We start from the raw sequence: 19,434 nt of genomic DNA, 5'->3' as shown, positions 1-19,434 counted from the left end.
CTAGTCCATCTGTACAATGTACTTTTGACTGTGTTAAAAGCATTGTGAAATTCAAGGTGTAAATTACATCCACTGCTCTGCCTGCATCCACAGACACCACTTTTCATGATAGAAAGTGATCATGTTGGACAGGAACAAATTTTTCTTTGGTAAATAAGTACTGGCTGTTCCTTGTTGTGTTCTTGTCACTTACGTGTCTGGAAATGGCTTCTTAGGGAGACTTGCTGCGTAATCTTCCTAGGGACTGATGTGAGGATGGCCACGTCAGCCATGTGTCCACCTTCCCGGTGCAGCTGTTACTGAGGAGAGCTGTGAGTTGCAGGAAAGAGGGTTGGGATCTTAGAAGAGAATCTTATAACTGCAGCTGCAACAAAAGTGCAAGAAGTATGAAAGCACATACAGTTAGCTAAGGTGGATTCAAGTGTGCAATTTCCTCATTAATAAAGGAAATAGTCAAGATATACCCTAGATATGAAGTCAACTTTAGATAGTAATTTCAAATTGAAAAAGAAATATTTTCCAGGTTTACAGTCCATCTGATTTCTTTGATAACCTCTTTTCATGTACCTAGGGTGAAAATGGAAAAACTTGTGCATCAATAATTGCGGGTTCAATTCCAAACCTGGCTTTTCTTGCTTACAGAAGTATCTGTATAAAATGAAGATCATTTTGTGACAGTGAAATGAAGGAAAGCTGAAAATTTTAATATTGGATAGTTAGAAAAATTGCCATCAACAACTGATTATTTCAGTAGAACATTTTTTTTCATTGCTAAAAGTATTATTAATTTCTGTTGTGTTTTTTTCTTCCTTTGAAAGGTACAAAGCCCTTAAATAATTTGAGTTTTCCCTTATTCCTCAGAATTGCAGCATGTGACTGATAACTGCTTTTAGAACTCCTAATAGCTAAATTACAATTATTATGCAAAGACCTACAATAGACAGTTATATGGATTGTTAAATGACTTTGCCTTTTTTGCAAACCATAATCATTTTCCTTTATTAGCTGAAGGATTTCATAATTTAAGGAAGATGAGAACCTATAAGTCACACTTTCAAATAAGGAACATGGATATTGCAAACATTAAATTCTCCCATAAAAATGTTAAGGCATCATTAAACTAGGATCAGATTAATACAATTCAGTCAACTCTAGATAGATATCTCCTATAATAGGCTGAAACAATACCTAGTGATATAGGATGTATAAGATTTTACTACAACCAATTTATAAACCTGTAAAACATACAGGTATCCCTCAAAGTCATCATTAATTTTGCATGCTTTGTATTAAATCAAGTGAGTTTGGTAAGAAAAAATTCCCCTCCCTTACTGTATCTCCGTTTCTATTGTTAGCTGCTATCATAGCAACTTACTTCTACCGTAAGATGAGAGGTGCCTTCTGGTAGAGGTTGACCTGAGAATCTGTGCTTGATTTATCCATCTGTTTAGGTGTCTGAAAGACTTTAAAATGAGTTTTCGGGGCATAATTTAGTTCTCACTTGTACCACTGTAAATCTGGAGTCATTCTGGTTTTGTTCCAGAATAACAGCAAGCAGGATTTGACCTCAAGTTTAGTCAAATTAAAACCAAAGACCTTTATCTGTTTTACTCAGCTGGGCAAAGGAAAGGGGATTGCTGGGGAAAAAGAGCATTTGGACTAATGGCTCTGTCTGTGCTCCTTACAAAGATACAAGGTAGCTCTGTAGGTCTGGAGAAATGGCAATTTCAGACAAGCGGCAGAACGAGGGAGGCAAATGCTTTATTAGTCAATGCACTTTCCCAGTCCTTTGAGTGCATCCCTGCTGTGAAGGGTGGATGTGCTGAGACTGGACTGGACTGCTTCTAATTTCTAACCTGCTCATTTGGATTTAGCTTAGATCAGTTTTTCATGTGATTATCAAGAGGGCCCATGTGGAATATGTCTGTGTTACTTGGATGGTAATTTTGGCCCAAAGCATCACCTAGTAAGTAACTGGTACAAAACCAATCCTTTCATTTGGATTCAATAGGAAGAAAACATATGGGTTAATTGCAGGGAAGTGTTGCTGGCTACCATGTCTTCTTACTAACAATCTTCAGAACTTCTCTTATACCAGCATCTCTCTCTTTCTGCTTTCTGTTCTGCATGTAGGTGTACATGCTCTGTGGAAGTGCAGTTCTGATACATGGTCTGTATTAACTATATGTCCTGTGACTTGTGCCTGACAAGTGCTAGTATACACATTTAAAGTGTTGCCCTACTTTGACCTCAGTTCAGGTATACCTGTATTTGAAAATGTTAGCATGGATTCATGAAAGCAGAGAAGATGTATCATATGTGCATTTGTGTATGCATATGGAAAAAAAAGAGAGGGAAACATTTCTTCCCTGTCTTCCACTTCCCAAGACATGAATCAATGCATTCTGTTAAAAATTGATCAGGGCATGATAACAGGATGTACTATATCTATTCTGTGGATTAGTAATCAGAGTATACATACCCGCAGCTACTAAATTCATCAGTAAGATCCAGAGGCTCGAGATGGATTGAGAAGGCAACAACAAAAAGGAGAAAGAGTAACTTGTTGAGCTGAGCACAACTGGTGTGGCTCCTAGAAACTTACAGCAGCAGTACAGACAAAATATCTTCAGGGCACAGTTTAATGGCTAGATGGGAAAAAAAATCAGTTTAACTAGTTCTGTGAAGCCAAACTGGACCACTCAGGACAGACAAACATGCTAGCTTTTTTGTTTTAACATAGGCTAAACTGCATACACTGTTGTATGCTCAGAAACACCTATATGCACAATAGTATTTGATTATAAATCTGTGTTCATGATCAAAGGTGCAAGCAAACAAAGAGATTTCAAACATTATAAAAGATGAGTATAGATAAGTTCTTTTGTAAAGCTTTCCATTTGCATCTAAGTTATGTGATTTAGCTCAGTATTTGCAGTATTCCCTAAGGTCTGTATAGGACAGATCCCAGACTACCTCAGTAATTTATTGAATCATCTAATGCAATTGAATTCTGAGTGACAGCCAAAATTATATGTAGTTAGTAAAAAATGTTGTTGTATTTAATCATATAATTGTGCATCCATTTAGATCAGCCCAGCAATCACAAGAACCCTTATACACAAGCAGCTTTATCTATGTGACTTGTCACTAGTAAGTAGGAAAGCTCACTCAGAGGGTATTCTCATGCAGAGAATTTGAAGAACTAGGCCTAACTATATGCTAGCAAGAAGCATTTCTAGTAATCCATTATTGTAGATGAGGATTGTGTTTAAATTAGGATTTCTCGCATGTAGGCATCTTGTTGCAAAGTAAAAGATTCTACCCTGTGATACCTCATGTGGAAGAAATTATGAAGGAATTTCTCTTATCTTCTATAACTTAATTGTATAAGTAGAAAAAAGCATTAAACAATATTTCAGCTCAGACTCCAGCCTAGAAAGTCACTGAACCTTTCCTGAACTGCCCTTTCAGTATATTCTTCCACTAAGAATTTCTGAACCTGTTAGTAAATATCAGCCAAATATGAAGTAAAGTTTCAAAATGCATTGTCTTCCTCTAAGATTAATGAAAAAGAAATCTCTGAATATAAGACAGAGACCAAAAATAGCACTCTTCAGTGAGAAAAAGGCATTTTACAATTTGTCTGCTGTATATAATCTAGCAGCAGCCATCTGGTCCATTAGCAACATGCATACCCCTGGGCTTCTCATACTGTTGTTTGCATACTGGAGTGCTGTAATAGTTGGAGATGCGATGAGAAACTGGTGTGACTGTGGCCTCACATCAGTGGTCTAAAAGAAATAGCTCACTGAACAACTTTGTTGTTTAGTTAAGCTTCCTGGTTTATGAAATGTTTTAAGATTGGAGCTATCTGATGCAAAATCCTCCAACTACAAAGAGGAAGACTTTCAACAGCAAATCAAGGCATACATGATGCAGAGATTTTATAGTGTCCATTTGCAGGTAATGAGCTTACCATATGGCTGGTAATTGCTATCAGAATAAGTCACAAAGTGAGCTATTACCTTCGCTCACACACAAATTGTTGAAAAATATTTTCCAAGTCAGAAAACAACTGATTGGTTGAATTACTAGCTTTTGGGAGTCAAGAGACCTGATTTATCTTTCTGCTCCACCTTTGGCTTTTGGAGTTACCGTAGGCAAGCATTTAAAATATGGCTTTGCTGCAGACTGCAGTGAAACATCAAGGTCTGCTAGTTAGTTTCTAATGAGCTAGCTTGGAAGCAATCTATGGCGGTACTCACTTAACTTATCCTGAGCTTCATTTCCAGTCCATCCATTAATTTAACATGTGACAGTTGGATTTCAGGGTGTTTTGTGAAGTTCAGCAGGGATCAAATATAATCCAGCACCCTGATCAATCATACGAAATAAATTTAGCGTTAAATGACCCAATGGTCATCTCCAGTTAGATGTTAATTGTCTAACCATAGGGACTCAACTGACTTTGTAAAGTAGGACAGATGGGCTCTGTAGTGCTGAAGATGAAGGGCAAAATAGCTAGCAAAGAGCCCCAAGAGGCCATATTTGGAACATGATTCATCTCACCTAACTTTAGAGATCCCCAACTCTAATTACCTTTAAAGTTAGTGGAGAGTTTAATGACTTCTGGAGAGTGATTCATCTGCGTTATTTGAGGCATCACCTTGAGATAAATTGTTTGGTAGAAAGGCATCTAGCTTAGATGGGAGTCTAGAAGCAGACCTGCACTGGGCCAGATGAATCCAACCTTGGCATCTTCCCAGTGAGTGACTTTGCTTATTTAAAGATTGAAGTAATGTATCTGTACTGCAGCTTACAGATACAAGAAAAAACACTCTTGCCTAACTCTGCTTTAGCTTCCTGCCATGTCTCCCTGTCATGTTCTGGGGATAATACTTTCAGGAAGCTGTAGAAAGACAAGGTGGAGGTCAGCAGTGTAGGTGGAAAAATGATAGAAGCTTTCAAGCCCTTCTTGAGGATATTAATATGCATGGATGGTATATTAACAAGAAACCTTTCAGCATCATAGATGAGATAGCTGAACTTTATTTCGGCGAAACAGCTGAGCTGAGGATTGTCAGCCGTGAGAAAAACCTTATCAACATTTGCAGTTTTATTAGTACGGATAGTTTCAAATGCAGCCTATGAAATGACATATTGTTAAGCTCAGCATAATCGATAGCAGAATTTTATAGTATTGGAAGGCAGCAGGGTTTTTACCTTATGATCGACGTTCTTGGGTTTATTAGCATTGATGTTTCAGCCTAAGGAGGAGAAGCCGAAAGGCTTTGCTGCTCGCCGAGGAGATGAAGTGTGAGCAAAAGACCACGAGAGGGAGCTATAGGAAGCATAAAGCTGCCGGGTTCCTCCTCGAGCAGCGTTCAACTTTCAGAGGCTCACAGCACCTTTAAAATAAAGTTTATTCTGGGAGGGAATTCGCCTGAAAAGTTAGGAATCCCTTCTGGGAGAAAAAAAAAAAAACAAACCCAAAAAACCAAAACCAACAAACAACAAGCCCAAACAAACAAAATGCAAAAAAACTAAAATCACACAACCAAAATCTGCTGCAAAGCCTATTTAAAAAGTTGTGTTTATTAAAACTTAAATCTTCACTAGATACCCAAATGCCTACAATTTTAAGGTCAATTGTTTTAATTTCTGTCTCCTTTACATTTATTTCAAATAATAAGATTTATTATGTAATATGGATGTGGTGCCATTTTGATGCTGAATATGAGTTTGGGAGTGTACGAGAGGACAGACCTGCTTAGATAATTTGGCTCAATCCCCACAATGAAAACCCTGTTCTCCATTTGTCTTGCTTGTACTACATATTTCTTTGTACTGTTAGAGGCCTCTGCTGTAAAACCTCTGGATGTTTTGCAGAGCACTGCAGGAATTAAACACATATCTGAACTTCTAGCCCGTCTTAAAAAATGAATGCAGCAGTAAATGGCTCAAGTCATGTCAAATATATAGGGCTAAACGTGGATATTAATTATGTAACCAGAGGGACTCAATTTACTTTGTAAAGCAATTAAAAGAAGACAGAAACTTACAGTCTGTTTCTGGAAAAGAGTAATGTCTGCTTAAAAATAGCTTCCTACCCAGAATAGCCTGCCTGTCTTGCATAATATCAACTGTCAGGAAAAAAAAAAAATCCAAGCCAAACACTTAGGCATTTACAGCTCTGCTTTTTTTAGGGAAATATCAAACCCAAGTTTTAAAACAATAAAAGTTGGCAGTTGGGTGCCCAGATCCACATTTAGGCATGCAAACAAAGACTTTACTTTTCAAACAGGCTGAATAGCACATCAAAATTTAGCTTCTTGGTTTATTGCGCATGGGCAGGTTTAGGCTATTAAGAGGCCTGTGTTCCTGTTGCCAGGTTTAAGGAGGTGTAGAGTGTTCATTTTTTAAAATATAGAGTACAGTTGCATATTGCTCTGGATTATTCTATTAGCCTGGTAGTCTGGGTTTTTTTTGTTTGGTTTGTGTTCATTTTAATTTTTTTTTAATGTCTTTTTTGCCTCACAGCAGACAGGCAAGGATTCCAGTCAAGCATAATAATCAGAGCTGGAGTTTGTTCCTCTATCTATAAGCAAAGTAGATTTATATGAAAACTTCATTAGCCTAAAGCACCTGCTCCAGCAGACACCCTGATATAAAATTAGCTTATTCTTGGATACTTGCTACACTTTGGTTTTACTTTGAATGGCATCCATAATGCCCTTTTCTTTATAGTATGTCCTCTGAAAAAAACTATCAAGTGATCTGTATTCAGCTGTCAGTGAGAGCAAAATACCTGTTCAGGGTGATAGCCACAGTATCCATCCCTCTCCCTGCCTACTAGATGGACAGAATGCCAGGATCAGACATCTTCAGATATCTACTGGTGCATGATCTTCAAAGCAACGTAGTCAGATAGACAGAAAGGAAAGCAACAAGATTGTCCCACATGACTCACTAGGTCTTTGCACTTCAATGTTCACCCTGCCATCGTTTTAGAAATCAACTTCTAGCAATGGGCTAAAAAACCTGCAGTAGTTTCTTTTGTCCTCAGAGTATATTATGGCATCAAAACTTCTGAGCTGCCTTTTTTGTTGCTATCCTGATTTAAATGTATTAGAACCAGCATGTTTGGTTTGTCTACTCAATACTGTACGTAATTATTCCTTCTTCCAGGACTATCATGCTTTAAGTTTTAATGTGACATTTTCCCCTCTGCCCTGTTGTGAATGTGACTGTAGTGGGATTTACAAAAAGGAATAGTTTAATGCCTAGACGTAAAAGCAGGAAAAGGAGCTGAGGTAGTGTTTGTCTTGACTGTTTATTTCAAAACTGTAGTGAGAAAGAGCTTCAAAAAACACCTGAAAGCTCTCTGAGACAGCATTTGGGACCCAGGGGCTATTACCTTTATACTTCAGTAGAATCTCTCTGCTTTTATGTCACTGTTTCTAAAGTAAAAACAAGCTGAAGACAGGGGGAAAAGAACATCAATTCTGAGTGCTTTTCTCAGGCAAAATTTTACTGAAACTAGAAAGTTCATATAAACAAGGACTTCTAGATACAACAGCAGGAAACTTTTAACTCCTGTACTGTGATTTCAAAATCTTTTAGTGAGAAAGGATGGGATTATATGCCGAAGCAATCTGTGGCAAAATAAATAACTCCATTTCCACTCTCTTTAATGAGTTCAATATGTTCTAGGTGATGTCACTGTCAAGGGTGAGCACCAGACACCACTTACATCATTTACTTTGCTACATTTTCAAATGTGTCTGAGCAAGTAAGATACTACCTTTTGTGTTACAACTCCAAGAATACTTAGCAATATATCAGCAATCTCAGTCATTTAAGTATCTTTTCTTTTAAAAACCTGTTAAAAAAACGCTAACAAAATACACTTAGGGAGAACATGTATCTCTGCTTTAAAATTTAATTCCTTCTCAAATTCTGCACTCTTGTTCATCTGCATTTACTGGCAATAAAAGGCAAGTGAAATTCTGACCCTAAGAACATCAACTTATGTCTATGATGGGTGCTTTAGTATACTTAAGTCCAAACGCATTCTGCAGTTGTTTCAGCTTATTTCAGGTGAGAGCGGCCTATCTTCTCGGCCAGAAAGTAGCTGGTCTGTGTTCCAACACTTATCCCATCTAGACAAAAAGGAAAGGAAACTGTGGGGTATACTGCAGATTCTGCCTGTCTGGAAGTCCACAGTCCTATGAATAGAAGCAAATCAAAACTAATTAGCTGCTCTGTTACTATCTCATTTTTTAAAGGATAATGAATTTCTAAAAAGTTCTCTACTGTTCACTTGATAAAGGTACATGAAGGCTTCTTCACTGTGTACAGGAAACACAGCTAGAGGCTCTTTTTTGTGCAAGTGTCTGATTCCCAGATTTCCTTTTGTAATTTGAATTCCAGATCTGCATGGTGCTTCACTTTTACAGTAGCAGTCAAAACAGGAAGTCTGTAGCTTGATGCCACAGTAAAAGGGAAAAAAAAAAAAAAGGCATTAATACATCCATCTTATATCCAGTTTATTTAATACCATAGCTGTAAATACAGTTAAGAGTTCTCAAATCTGGTAATGGTATTGCTGGCAAGATACAGCTACCTGACAGATCAACAGTCTTATCAGTAGTTCTAGAATTCCCTGTGTGCTGGAAAGCTGAAGGGTATACATGAGTAGTTTTCAAATTCAACCTCACAGATATTGTTAATAGTTAAATATACTACTCCTGATATGGCAGAGCAGCATATGCATAGAAATAAAGCAACGCTGTGCCTGTCAACACTGAGAACTATATTCCAATATTGGTAGTCTTAAAACAAGTGAAATAAACAGTAACTTTTCCTTAAAAAACAGAAGTGATCTTTGGTCAACACTTATAAAACTAAAGCACATTTTAATAACAGTAATGCTAAGATTATATAGGTTTTTTGTATTATCTTAATGGGGTGGACAATTGAAAATTGGTATTCTGCTGTGACTGATAAAGTAATGGTACAAATTTCAATGCAGGCAAAATTTCAGAGCACAGGTAGGCTTCAACTCTGCAGCTTCCAAAGACTGGATCTCAGCTGTCCTGTGAAATGGTTAGGAAGCAGTAATTCATCTTCAGATCACTCCTCTTCCCTTTCATAATTTCTGTACAAGCACAGCATTTTCAAACACACTGGGCTAAGCCCTTCTTTAGTTGCCTACAGTAAGAGCTCTGAATGTCACTTGACTACATATTTAGACCCGTCTGATGTTTAATATCCACATTTGAAAAGTGTAGCTAACATATTCCTTAGTGATCTCTCAAGTGGCATTTCAATACCATAGTGATGACTTGTAAAGACACTGGTCCTTAGAAAAACACTCTATGCAATTTAGGAGTACAGGTCTTACCAGCAGGCTGACCTTTAAATCCAGGCAGACATTCTAAAGAACTTGTGCTCTTTACCCATCTATGTGCTTTTCAAGCCTCCACGCCCATCTAAAATTGAGTAGGCACAGAAACATTTTTGCAGCCCATGAAAACTGGTCTGTGAAAGGGATCAGCACAAGATGTTACCCTTGGCCTTAATGCTGGCCCTAGCCATAAAATTATTTCACTAAACAATGACCTTGCCAAAACAGTCTGATGCTCACTGACTAACATTTCACTAACTTTTCAGTTCCCATTCTGCTCAACCCTCTCTACTTTCTTTAACCACTCAAAATGAAAAAAAAGCGCCAAAAAAACCAAACAAACCACCAAACCTGAAACAGGAGACAACAGTGCTTTGTTTTTCTGATTCGCGACTTCTGGTGCCTTTGCAGGTAAATACCTCTTGTAGATTTGGTGGCTAAGCATTTAATTCATATAAATTTTAGCAGGTGCTAGGCACCTTTAAGCACACAAGGATCCAACCCATCCTTCCTTCAGTTAAATATATTATTACATGAAGCAGCAGTATTTTGCTTTAGTGTAAGTGTTCTTGCATAAAAAACCCCAACCACATCTCAGAATTCAGAAGTAATATTTTAATCAGCAAGGCTGAGTTTATTGGAAGTAACTTTTCATTCTTCAGTTAGACCTAGAAGCCCTATCCAAGACCATGCTGGTGTTTAATAAATACAGACTAAAACTCTGCTCCGAGGAATATAAGATAAAGGATGAGAGGAGCAGCTTAGTGACAAAGCCCTAACACAGTAAATCTGTAGCAGAACTGGAAATAGAAGGTGAGGTCTTCTAGGTCTAGACCATGTTCACTTGACCTTACTATATCCTGCCTTTGGTTTCTTCTTACTCCTCCAGACACTGACCTTTGGAGGAAACTGAATTCTGAAAACTGTGTTCCATTATTTCATCCTGTTCCTACCTCAGAAGTAACCCAAATTTTACACAGATTTCCTTCTCTTTCCAAACACATTGTTGATTAACTTGGCCATTGACTTTGATCCGCTTGGTCGCCTCTTTTCCTTCACTTTGAAATTTGATGTGATAGTCCTCAGGACTTTTGTGAACATTGCCACAACCTCCTGATAGTGTTCTGCTGCAGACAGTTCACAGAATTGGCACTTGTTATCTATTGCCAGCTTCTGTCCTTCATCCCAGCCAACTTCCCTCATGTGACATAAATCTTGTTTATTACCAACCAAAAATACTGATGACTCAGCCATTCTGAAACAAAAAAAGTTCCAATTAAAGATATGTTACAATACTGTGCTATATGCTGCACTATATAGATTGTGTATGAAAAGTATGTATGGTCAGGATAATAGGCATTTGAAAAAACAAACGAGAACAAGCCAAATCCCTAGCCTTGCCAGGTGGAATTATAGTTTTCCATTTGCCATAGTCACATGTCAAGATTTTCCAGACAAGCTATTCTCCATCAGTAAGTTTTCATTCTGGTTCCTGTATTCAGTGTTGTATTTTTCAGCCACTGTAGTTTTCATACTGTATACTGCTAGGTATATTGTCAGCTTCTGGACTTCATGAAGCAGCAAGCTGATCACTATCTCCATTTGTAGATAACAGAATATAGATGCAACAAGATGCACAAGAAAACATTTTTGATTTCTTTTCACTCCGCTTCTGATAAATGTGAATGAAATCCTTTCTTTATATTTAGGAAGCACCTCAGCTGACTGATGCAGGAATAAACACCACCACATGTACTCAGGCTTGCGGTTTTGGTGGTTCTTTTTGAAAGTAAGTGGTTTGTTTCCTACTATATGGTCATCCATGTACACAAATAATGTTGGGGTCACTGCTAAAGACAGTTTAGGAGACATTCATGGTATTACATTAATTTATTGTGGGAAGAACTTTCTTCAGCCACCACATTGGTGCATCTCTATTGGTAATAGAGTGGGTGAGTAAAAGCATAGACTAACTGTGCTGCTTTTCACCTACCCATGTAAATCACAGCAGAGAGATTTATGGCAGATATTTAAATAGTAGTGCTATAAGAAATAAGAACAAAAATCCCAATGTATTTGGCTTTGGATACAGTGAAATAGATTGCAATTTGCAACAGTTTACCTTCCAGTACATTATTGTTGGTACTGTGTTATGCCACTTGGATGCTGCTGGATTTTAATTGCTAGTAGGATGCCTACAGCTCACAGACAAGTTCTCAGCTTTTGTGTATGTTTGCTGAGGGGAAAAAAAAAAAAATAAGGCCACTTACTTTTTACAAGCTCCTATGTGAGACTCTCGGATCCTGTACAGCAATGCTTTTGCAAATGCAAATGATGCTCTGTCACTGATGTCGTAAACAACGATAAATCCATCAGCCCAGTGGAGCTCATCTGTGAGGGAGAGCTTCCCCCGTTGTGGCTGAAAGAAGTTCAAGTACACATGCAAAAAGAATGTTACTGTTGTCACTTCAGAGCATTTTCTTTTTTGGTCACTGTGAATGTGAGAATGCTGTATCTTTTATTGCAAAAGATATTAATAGGTCTAGGTGCTGGCCTTGAATTCAGGCGAGTCCTGCTCCAAAAGCCTAATAAATAACCAGCAATATAGATGGCACTTTCGACCACTGACAAGTTCATTACAAAGAAGTTTGTTTAAACATTAAAACTGCATAACCTGTACAGCCATCACTTACGCTGAATATTTTGTAGTTATATGAGAATGAAACATACAGAAGCCATCAATATTTGTGCAGTTTCTTGTTATAGCTCCGTTTTGCATCTTCCTAATAGTCTGACTACAGTAACCTTTCATTTTGTTTGTTTCTTCATTCGTTTTGTTTCCTCTTTGCTTTGTTCAAGTCTGAAACACTTCTTACCCATAGGATAAATTTCTAAAGAGCTAAGAAAAACATCTCCTTTCAATCTGCAGTTGACTTTAAGAAAACTCGTGACAAGTCACTTGAGTGATAAGGGGGTTAATTGTCCAATCACCCCAAGGAGGAACTGTTGCACTTATGATTTCTAGAAAACAACAGCTGCAAACTGTCCCATTAAGCTAAGGAATGAAATTTCAAAACCATTTTAAAATAGCCTATCCCTGCAGATAATTTAGCAACGCCTAGAAAGGCCATGTGATGCAAGATAGGTAAAAAACTGGAAGTTTAGCAGGATAAAAAAAAACAATCCACCCAAACAACCCTTGACTTTTGTTCTGGAAAACCCACCTTGAATTGCAATTTGAACACCATTTAAATTATTCTCTCACTAGTTTAGTGTTTTGCTATTTACAATGTATAATCTCCACTGACATCCCACCCTAGTTGCCTTGATTAGCTCAGGATCTGAACAGCACAGTAGCATCATAAGCTGGTCAGGGAAGGCTTTAACTTCTCATGAGGGATGGAATGCTGGCAGTGAAAGGGGATGCATTAGAATGATGAGATGAAACAAGCTTCCAGAACTGTCTGAAGACTTCGGTATCTTGAATCCAACAGGTTTTTTTAATGTTGCGGCGACTGTGCAGCAGGTTTAGGGGCAGGAAAGATGACTTGTGTGTGTAACAGCTGTTTCACAGACAGATGAAGGGACAGATGAAGTGAGCTTTGCAGAACAGGGATCCAGCTATTACAGAGAAACCTCAGGGAGCAAGAAGACTTCAGGAGGCAGAAGCAAAAATGGCAACTCTTCCTTCCGCATTCTGGCCCCCTTGGGACCTGCTTTTCTTTCCCAGCTACCGTGGGATACAGGACCTCTGTACCCCATCTATCTCTTTCTAGAATCAGCGGTCCTATCAGACAAAAAGCAGTACTACACTCTTATTTGCTACCTACTCCTCTGCAGGCACTTAGAAGTCAGGAAGAAAGCAAGAAACAGCTAAAGTTAGGCCTCATTCCTAAGGAAGAACTGTACAGGACAGCTCAAGAGTGCTGGCAACAGGGGTTGCCCTTAACACAACTGATCTCTGGTCCAATTAAAAGGAAAAAGGAGCCCAAACTGTAGCAACCAAAGCCTCTACCCATAATGTCATCTAATCTGCTTTCACTAGCTGCCAGTTTCAAGTATCTTAATAAAGAGTTGTTCATAGGCCACAAGATTTAATATGTGTCATGGTTTAAGCACAGTTTCCATGGTAAGGCCTTGGGTCTTACCCAAGTCCCCCCCTTCCAAGGAAAGGGGACCAAGATAAGTGGAAGCAAATCCACAGTACATTCTGACAGATTGTATGGCAAGGGAGGACTCCATGATGTTACATGGCACAGGGGCTATTTCAGGATCCCCAGTGCCCTGGGACATGCAAACCTGTTGCTTGTCTCTGGGAAGGCTGATTGTTTTTGGCGGTTCGTTTTACATGCTCTCTGGGTTAAGTTTTAAGTCCTTGAATTTAAGCCTGGATCAGACTTTCAGTGCTTTGGCTTTAGCAGTCATTCTGCTAGTTGATACAAGGCAATATCACTGCCCAGAAGGGAACCTCGCACACTAATGTGATTAGTCAGACAGACCTACATAGGCCTGCATGTGCTACACAGTACCCGAGTTTCTTTATTCCTCTTATAGCAAGAAAGGATAGAAAAATCTTTATTTCAAAGCTTTTTACTATGATCAAAGTTCAGCTTTCAACACATGCAAGCCTGCATTATGGCTTTCCTTGGATGAGTTCTGTGAATGCAAGTCTTACATCCAGGCCAGTCTGCTCTGACCATTTCTGCAGGCATTTAATAAACTGCTTGCTTTATAGGCTAAATTTCATCCTTTTAGGGTATCTGAGAAAACTGTAACCTGTAACTTACCTCTGTGTTTACTTATATAAGGCAGAAGTGGGAAAAGTTATTTGTTAGTAGTATTCCAAAAACCAAAAGCATTTACAGAAAAAATAAGCAATTAAGGGCTTCTTCCATGAAATAGGAAAGTACTCAGCAGTTCTGAGCCACAGCAACTATCAAATTTCATAGAATCATAGAATAGTTAGGGTTGGAAAGGACCTTTGGGGCATCTAGTTCCAACCTCCCTGCCATGGGCAGGGACGTTGGAACTAGATGTCCCTGCCATGGGCAGGGACACCTCACACTAAACCGTATCACCCAAGGCTTCTTCCAACCTGGTTTTGAACACTGCCAGGGATGGGGCATTCACAATCTCCCTGGGCAACCTATTCCAGTGCCTCACCACCCTAACAGGAAAGAATTTCCTCCTTATATCCAATCTAAACTTCCCCTGTTTAAGTTTTAACCTGTTACCCCTTGTCCTGTCACTACAGTCCCTAATGAAGAGTCCCTCTCCAGCATCCCTATAGGCCCCCTTCAGATACTGGAAGGCTGCTATGAGGTCTCCACGCAGCCTTCTCTTCTCCAGGCTGAACAGCCCCAACTTTCTCAGCCTATCTTCATATGGGAGATGCTCCAGTCCCCTGATCATCCTCGTGGCCCTTCTCTGGACTTGTTCCAACAGTTCCATGCCCTTTTTATGCTGAGGACACTAGAACTGCACACAATACTTCAAGTGAGGTCTCATGAGAGCAGAGTAAAGGGGCAGGATCACCTCCTTCAACCTGCTGGTCACGCTCCTTTTGATGCAGCCCAGGATACAGTTGGCTTTCTGGGCTGCGAGGTCACACTGAAGCTGGCTCATGTTAAGTTTCTCATCAACCAACACCCCCAAGTCCTTCTCCACAGGGCTGCTCTGAATCTCTTCTCTGCCCAACCTGTAGCTGTGCCTGGGATTGCTCCGACCCAGGTGTAGGACCTTGGACATTTCAGGCCTTATCAAAAAAAGCAATCAGAGATTCTAAGACCAGAGAAAAAGTTTGTAACACAGACATGCCCTTCCTGACACTTTTTGCCATTACCCAGGTAAAATGAAGAACAGCCTGTCTTTGCTCCCAAAAATTCTTACCTGTGAACAAGGGTCATAAATTTCCAAGTGTATCTGCCTCCCATCCAGGCATAAGTGTTTAGTGTAGATGCATTCTAAAAATATATATAGTATGCAAAGAAAACCAGCATTAGTAACTGGGAATGGTGGTGAAAAGGCAGCAAAAGTGAGACTGGGTAATACTGAAGGTTCCTTGAGTATTGTCGAGATTTTCAAGGAGTCTGGGTGGTTTTTCGTGGTTTATTTTTGGGGGGTTTTGTTTGGTGGTTTCTTTTGATTTATTTTTTGTTTGGTTTGTGGTGGCATTTTTTGTTAGGTTTGTTTCCAGTGTGTATTTAAAACAATTTCATTTTCAACACCCGAATTGCCCAGCCCCTTAAACTGACCACCATTTCACTGTGGTGTTCTGTCAAAATGTTGATGTAATGAATACTGTCAGATCCTAGATTTCCTCTTCCAAAATCTAGGTAAACTGGATGTACAACATTTAGAGTCAGCTAAATGCTGATGATTTCTCAGCTTGATACCAAGGCTCAGTGTTATGGAAGTAATAAGCAGGCTATGTGTAAGTTCCGATTCTGTACAAAAATCATTATTTAGTCATAATGTTTATTTACCATGAAATCTGGCACTTTAAGAGTTTTCGTAATAGGCAGCATTAAACCAATAGTATTTACAGGATCGTGTCCTTAGACCAGATCCTAAAATATTTCTGTAGTGTCACTTCTCAGATTTAGGACTTTGCAAGACCACTAGCAACCCTTGCCGACGGACTGTTACTATTATTTTAAACTGCTTTTTCTAAGCAACTGTAACCAACTTGTGTTCATGGCACTAGTCATCAATAGGCTGCCTACAGTATAATTTCTCACGAATTACTGAACTACAAAGACAAGAAATGGTTTTGGCACTACTGAAAATACACTTTAAACTGTGTATTAAGTGCATAGATAAGGTCTCCAATCTCTGGATTTAGCATCTTCAGTACCATACTCATCTTAAGTGTTCTCCATGTGCATCGTAAGAGTTCATGGTGAGCTACCAGCCCAAAGCATCTCAGGGTATTAAAATATGCAGCCTTTTGGTGGTTTCCATAATTAAATTTTTAACACATACTTTGACTCTACTGACAGTGGGAGGTTCTTTATCACCCATATTCCCACTTTACTCCCCCTTCCTCCTCTCTAGAAACAGATCTAAACTTATCTTCCAACAACCATTTGTTAACAAATGAAAATGCTTTGGGGGTTTTATGTGCCTTTTCTGAGACTTGCAGTACTGGAGGATCAGAACAAGGAAACCTGGTTTTAGTTTAGATTACTTAAAATACAGAAAGCACTACATAACTTCATAAGTTACACATGACAGCTTAGAACTGGATAAGCCATCTGGGACACAAACTGCCCTTTCAGTCTGTGTTTGTATAGTAACAAGTATCAGTAGAGCATTTATGCACAACTGTAACTCCACTTTCAGAATAAGTTCATTTGGGTATTTTCAATGCATTTCAGCTTAGTACTACTATTTTACATTTCATTTATTAACCTTGGGAAGCTACTCTTTTCGTAAAAAAATGGTTTTGGAAAGACCCCTCCACTTTAGCAGGGAAAGTGAGGCAGGCAGCAATCTCCATACCCTGTTAACTTCTGGGATTTCTCATGCTCCAGAAGCTGGAGCGGCAGACTTCCAAAGGTGTATCAGTTAAATAATGCTTCCATCCAGGATGCAAAAGTTCAAATCCTGCTTTGCCATCTCCCAGGACCTCACAAGTGTCCTAAGGATCAGTGTATTTGTTCTGGCATGAATGAGAAATTCTATCCTCAGCATGGCAAGGCTTTCCACAAAGCTATCAAATCAGTCCACTCCTGCAAAAGCAGTAGGCTTTGCATTATGCTTTAATTAACCAGTAGTGCCTGATACAGTTTCACCTCTCCTCTGGAACTGAGGAGAAGATATGCAACAGAACAGGTATTGGGGCTGTTTGGTTTTTTTTCCAGTCTATTTCTTTACTCTCTATCTCCTCTCAGATTGAGTTTACTATAATCTACCCACGCCTCGCACATGCAGCCTTGTTATCTTTCCTTCCTAAGCCCCTCCGCGGTTGCTTTGTGACAAGCACCGCATCAGCCCGCTTGTACTTACTGGAGTTTTAAGTGATCTCTCCATAGACACCTGGCTCACCTTCTCCCGCCTTCAAGCTCACACTTCATTAGGAACTATCACTGATAAGCAAGCAGAAATTTAAACCTTTCCGAGAAGTTCTGTGGAACTGCGTTTCTACCCAATTCCTTGTTCAAGGGTTTGAAGCTTCGCATTTTGCCTTCTCCCCCACACGGCCCCGGGTGGAGGCCCCACACAGCACCACCCGCTCCCGCCGCCTGTCCCCAGAGGCTCACCAGCGTTGGACGCGTACTCCCCGATGAACCGCCGTGTCAGAAACCGCACCGCCAGCGCTGCGGGAGAAAAGAAGCACACTCCACATTTAATGGGGTTCCTCCCGCCCGCCGCACCCAAACCCGTGGTGAGGTCAGGCTGGGGCCGCCCTCCTCCCTGCCTTACCCGACTTGCCGGCTCCGCTGCCGCCCAGCACGGCCAATTTCACTTCGGTCATACCGCCACCAGGCCACTTACCGCCGCCTCCATTTCTTTATAGCCGCCGGGCCGAGCACAGCTCCCCCGGTGACACCGCCCAGCAGCCCGCCTTCGCCCCGCTCCCCCCGCCATTCCCTGGCCGCTTTCCCCGCCCCGCCGGCGAGGCCGGTAGGTACAGCTGCCTGCGGGGTTCGGTAGTTTTCATCCTTTCCGACAAACATCTTCCTCCTCCTACCTCCCACGGCCTTCTTCTCCACCGCAGAAACTTTGTTCAGGCGGCCTTCCTGCTGCCCGGCCCGGTTCTTTGCAGGCTGGCGGCTCTCTCGCTTTCTCTTCTTTCCTGGTCTTCTTTCCGGCTCCTCTTCTTCTTTCTCGTTCCCCCTCCGCCCCAGGCCTCACAGTGCGCTAAGCATTTTTAGAAACTAGGGCAAAAGGGGAAAAGAAGGAAGAGGCATTCCTTAGCTGGACTGTGTGTTTGTTTATTTACGCTGTAAGTTTGTCTGCAGGCTGTCATCTTTTTGTAGCAGGAACGTGAAAGTGAAGAAACTAAAGCGATTATTTCTATTTTAAATGTTTCTGAAGTTTCTTGCTAAAAGAAGTGTTTTGTGCTTCTCTGGTATTCTCCACCCCAGCTTTCAAACTAATCACTAAACCTCTGATCTTGCATCTTGGCGGATGGTACTTAGCTGAGGCTTATAACACTTACCTGAAGCTGAAAAATGTGACAGATGTGGTAGGTGAGAGACAAAGGGCTAAACCCGCAGAACCTACAGGCTGCACCTACTGCACGTCTGATGTCAGAAGGCTCCTCAAATGCTCCCTAATGGCTGTCGAGCTCTGAAAGTGCATAACATACTTGGGTGCATAGGTCTGATTAGTCCACTGCTGAACTGAATATTGCTCCAGCATCCAAGTTACACTTGTGTACTTATTCTGTTCATGTTCATTTTATTTGTTTATATAACTTGAATACTTGATTCTGGTATTTTTACTCTCTTTTGATGAAACTGTTGTGCATTGTATAAATGCTTCAATAAAGCACTACTTCAGTATGCTTGCTAGTGAGTATTACAGCTACAACAGATTTACATGAGCTAAAAAAAAAAAAAAAGCAGACAAGGTACTTGCATGTATGTTTGTTGTAGCTGAAGGAAGTGCTTAGTGGAGAAAAATATATTTAATAATAAACATGTAGGCCCAGCTTGGCTCCAAGATCCCTGACTTACAAGTATCTAATGGGTGTTTTGTGAGTGCTGCTCACTTACAAGAAAAGTTATGGTTTAAAAAGAACTTTAGTTATTTTAGTTTAGTTTTTTTAGTTCTGACCTTTTTTGGCTATTTTAACATTAGTTTTTGAAGTCGTGTGGTGCCGAGATCACTAGACTGGAGTCAATATTGGTATAACTGGCACAATTTAGTATTTTACTATTTCATATATATTGAAACCACTGCAATAGAAAATCTAAAACCATCTGCACCATTATCAATGCTGCAACTTTTGCAGGCAAATAAATGGTTCTGGTGTGATGTTTGAACCTGTCTCACAGCTTGGGAACATACTT

The 19,434-nt window shown here is 39.9% G+C and overlaps 1 protein-coding gene and 1 long non-coding RNA gene across 3 annotated transcripts in view; one reads left to right on the top strand and one right to left on the bottom strand.

Moving 5' to 3' along the window:
• Positions 1–10,006: 10,006 nt before the first annotated feature.
• On the bottom strand, positions 10,007–17,993 carry RERGL (RERG like). Of its 2 annotated transcripts, none has more exons than XM_057428021.1 (5): positions 17,840–17,993; positions 17,677–17,733; positions 15,302–15,375; positions 11,683–11,831; positions 10,007–10,667 (listed from the first exon to the last, which is right to left on the bottom strand). In XM_057428021.1, exons 1-5 carry the CDS (start codon positions 17,889–17,891, stop codon positions 10,385–10,387), a joined length of 615 nt encoding a protein of 204 aa, XP_057284004.1. In that variant the 5' UTR covers positions 17,892–17,993; the 3' UTR covers positions 10,007–10,384. The 2 variants fall into 2 exon arrangements, with proteins under 2 accessions (XP_057284004.1, XP_057284005.1); XM_057428022.1 differs by having other exon boundaries at positions 11,683–11,904; positions 17,912–17,968.
• LOC130609248 (uncharacterized) overlaps positions 17,957–19,434 on the top strand; it is a 44,561-nt gene continuing 43,083 nt past the window's right edge. Inside the window, exon 1 of the long non-coding RNA XR_008974741.1 lies at positions 17,957–18,040. This is a non-coding gene — a long non-coding RNA (uncharacterized LOC130609248). The remainder of the gene's footprint in view (positions 18,041–19,434) is intronic.

This window comes from Pezoporus wallicus, unplaced genomic scaffold, assembly GCF_028554395.1.
Source record: "Pezoporus wallicus isolate ANWC-B61680 ecotype Strahan unplaced genomic scaffold, APGP_CSIRO_Pwel_v1 contig_2908, whole genome shotgun sequence".
Classification (NCBI taxonomy): domain Eukaryota; kingdom Metazoa; phylum Chordata; class Aves; order Psittaciformes; family Psittacidae; genus Pezoporus; species Pezoporus wallicus.
The sequence above is the reverse complement of the archived record's forward strand: the minus strand, read 5'-3'. Positions and strand labels throughout refer to the sequence as shown.

What these genes read in the sequence shown, in the direction of transcription:
- RERGL (XM_057428021.1), bottom strand. Translation starts at nt 17,891, where the DNA reads ATGACCGAAGTGAAATTGGCCGTGCTGGGCGGCAGCGGAGCCGGCAAG. An exon ending in CAGCGGAGCCGGCAAGTCGG is followed by an intron (nt 17,734 to 17,839) that starts GTAAGGCAGGGA and finishes TTTCTCCCGCAG; the next exon opens with CGCTGGCGGTGCGGTTTCTG. An exon ending in CACATAGGAGCTTGTAAAAA is followed by an intron (nt 10,668 to 11,682) that starts GTAAGTGGCCTT and finishes TTTTTGTTTCAG; the next exon opens with AATGGCTGAGTCATCAGTAT.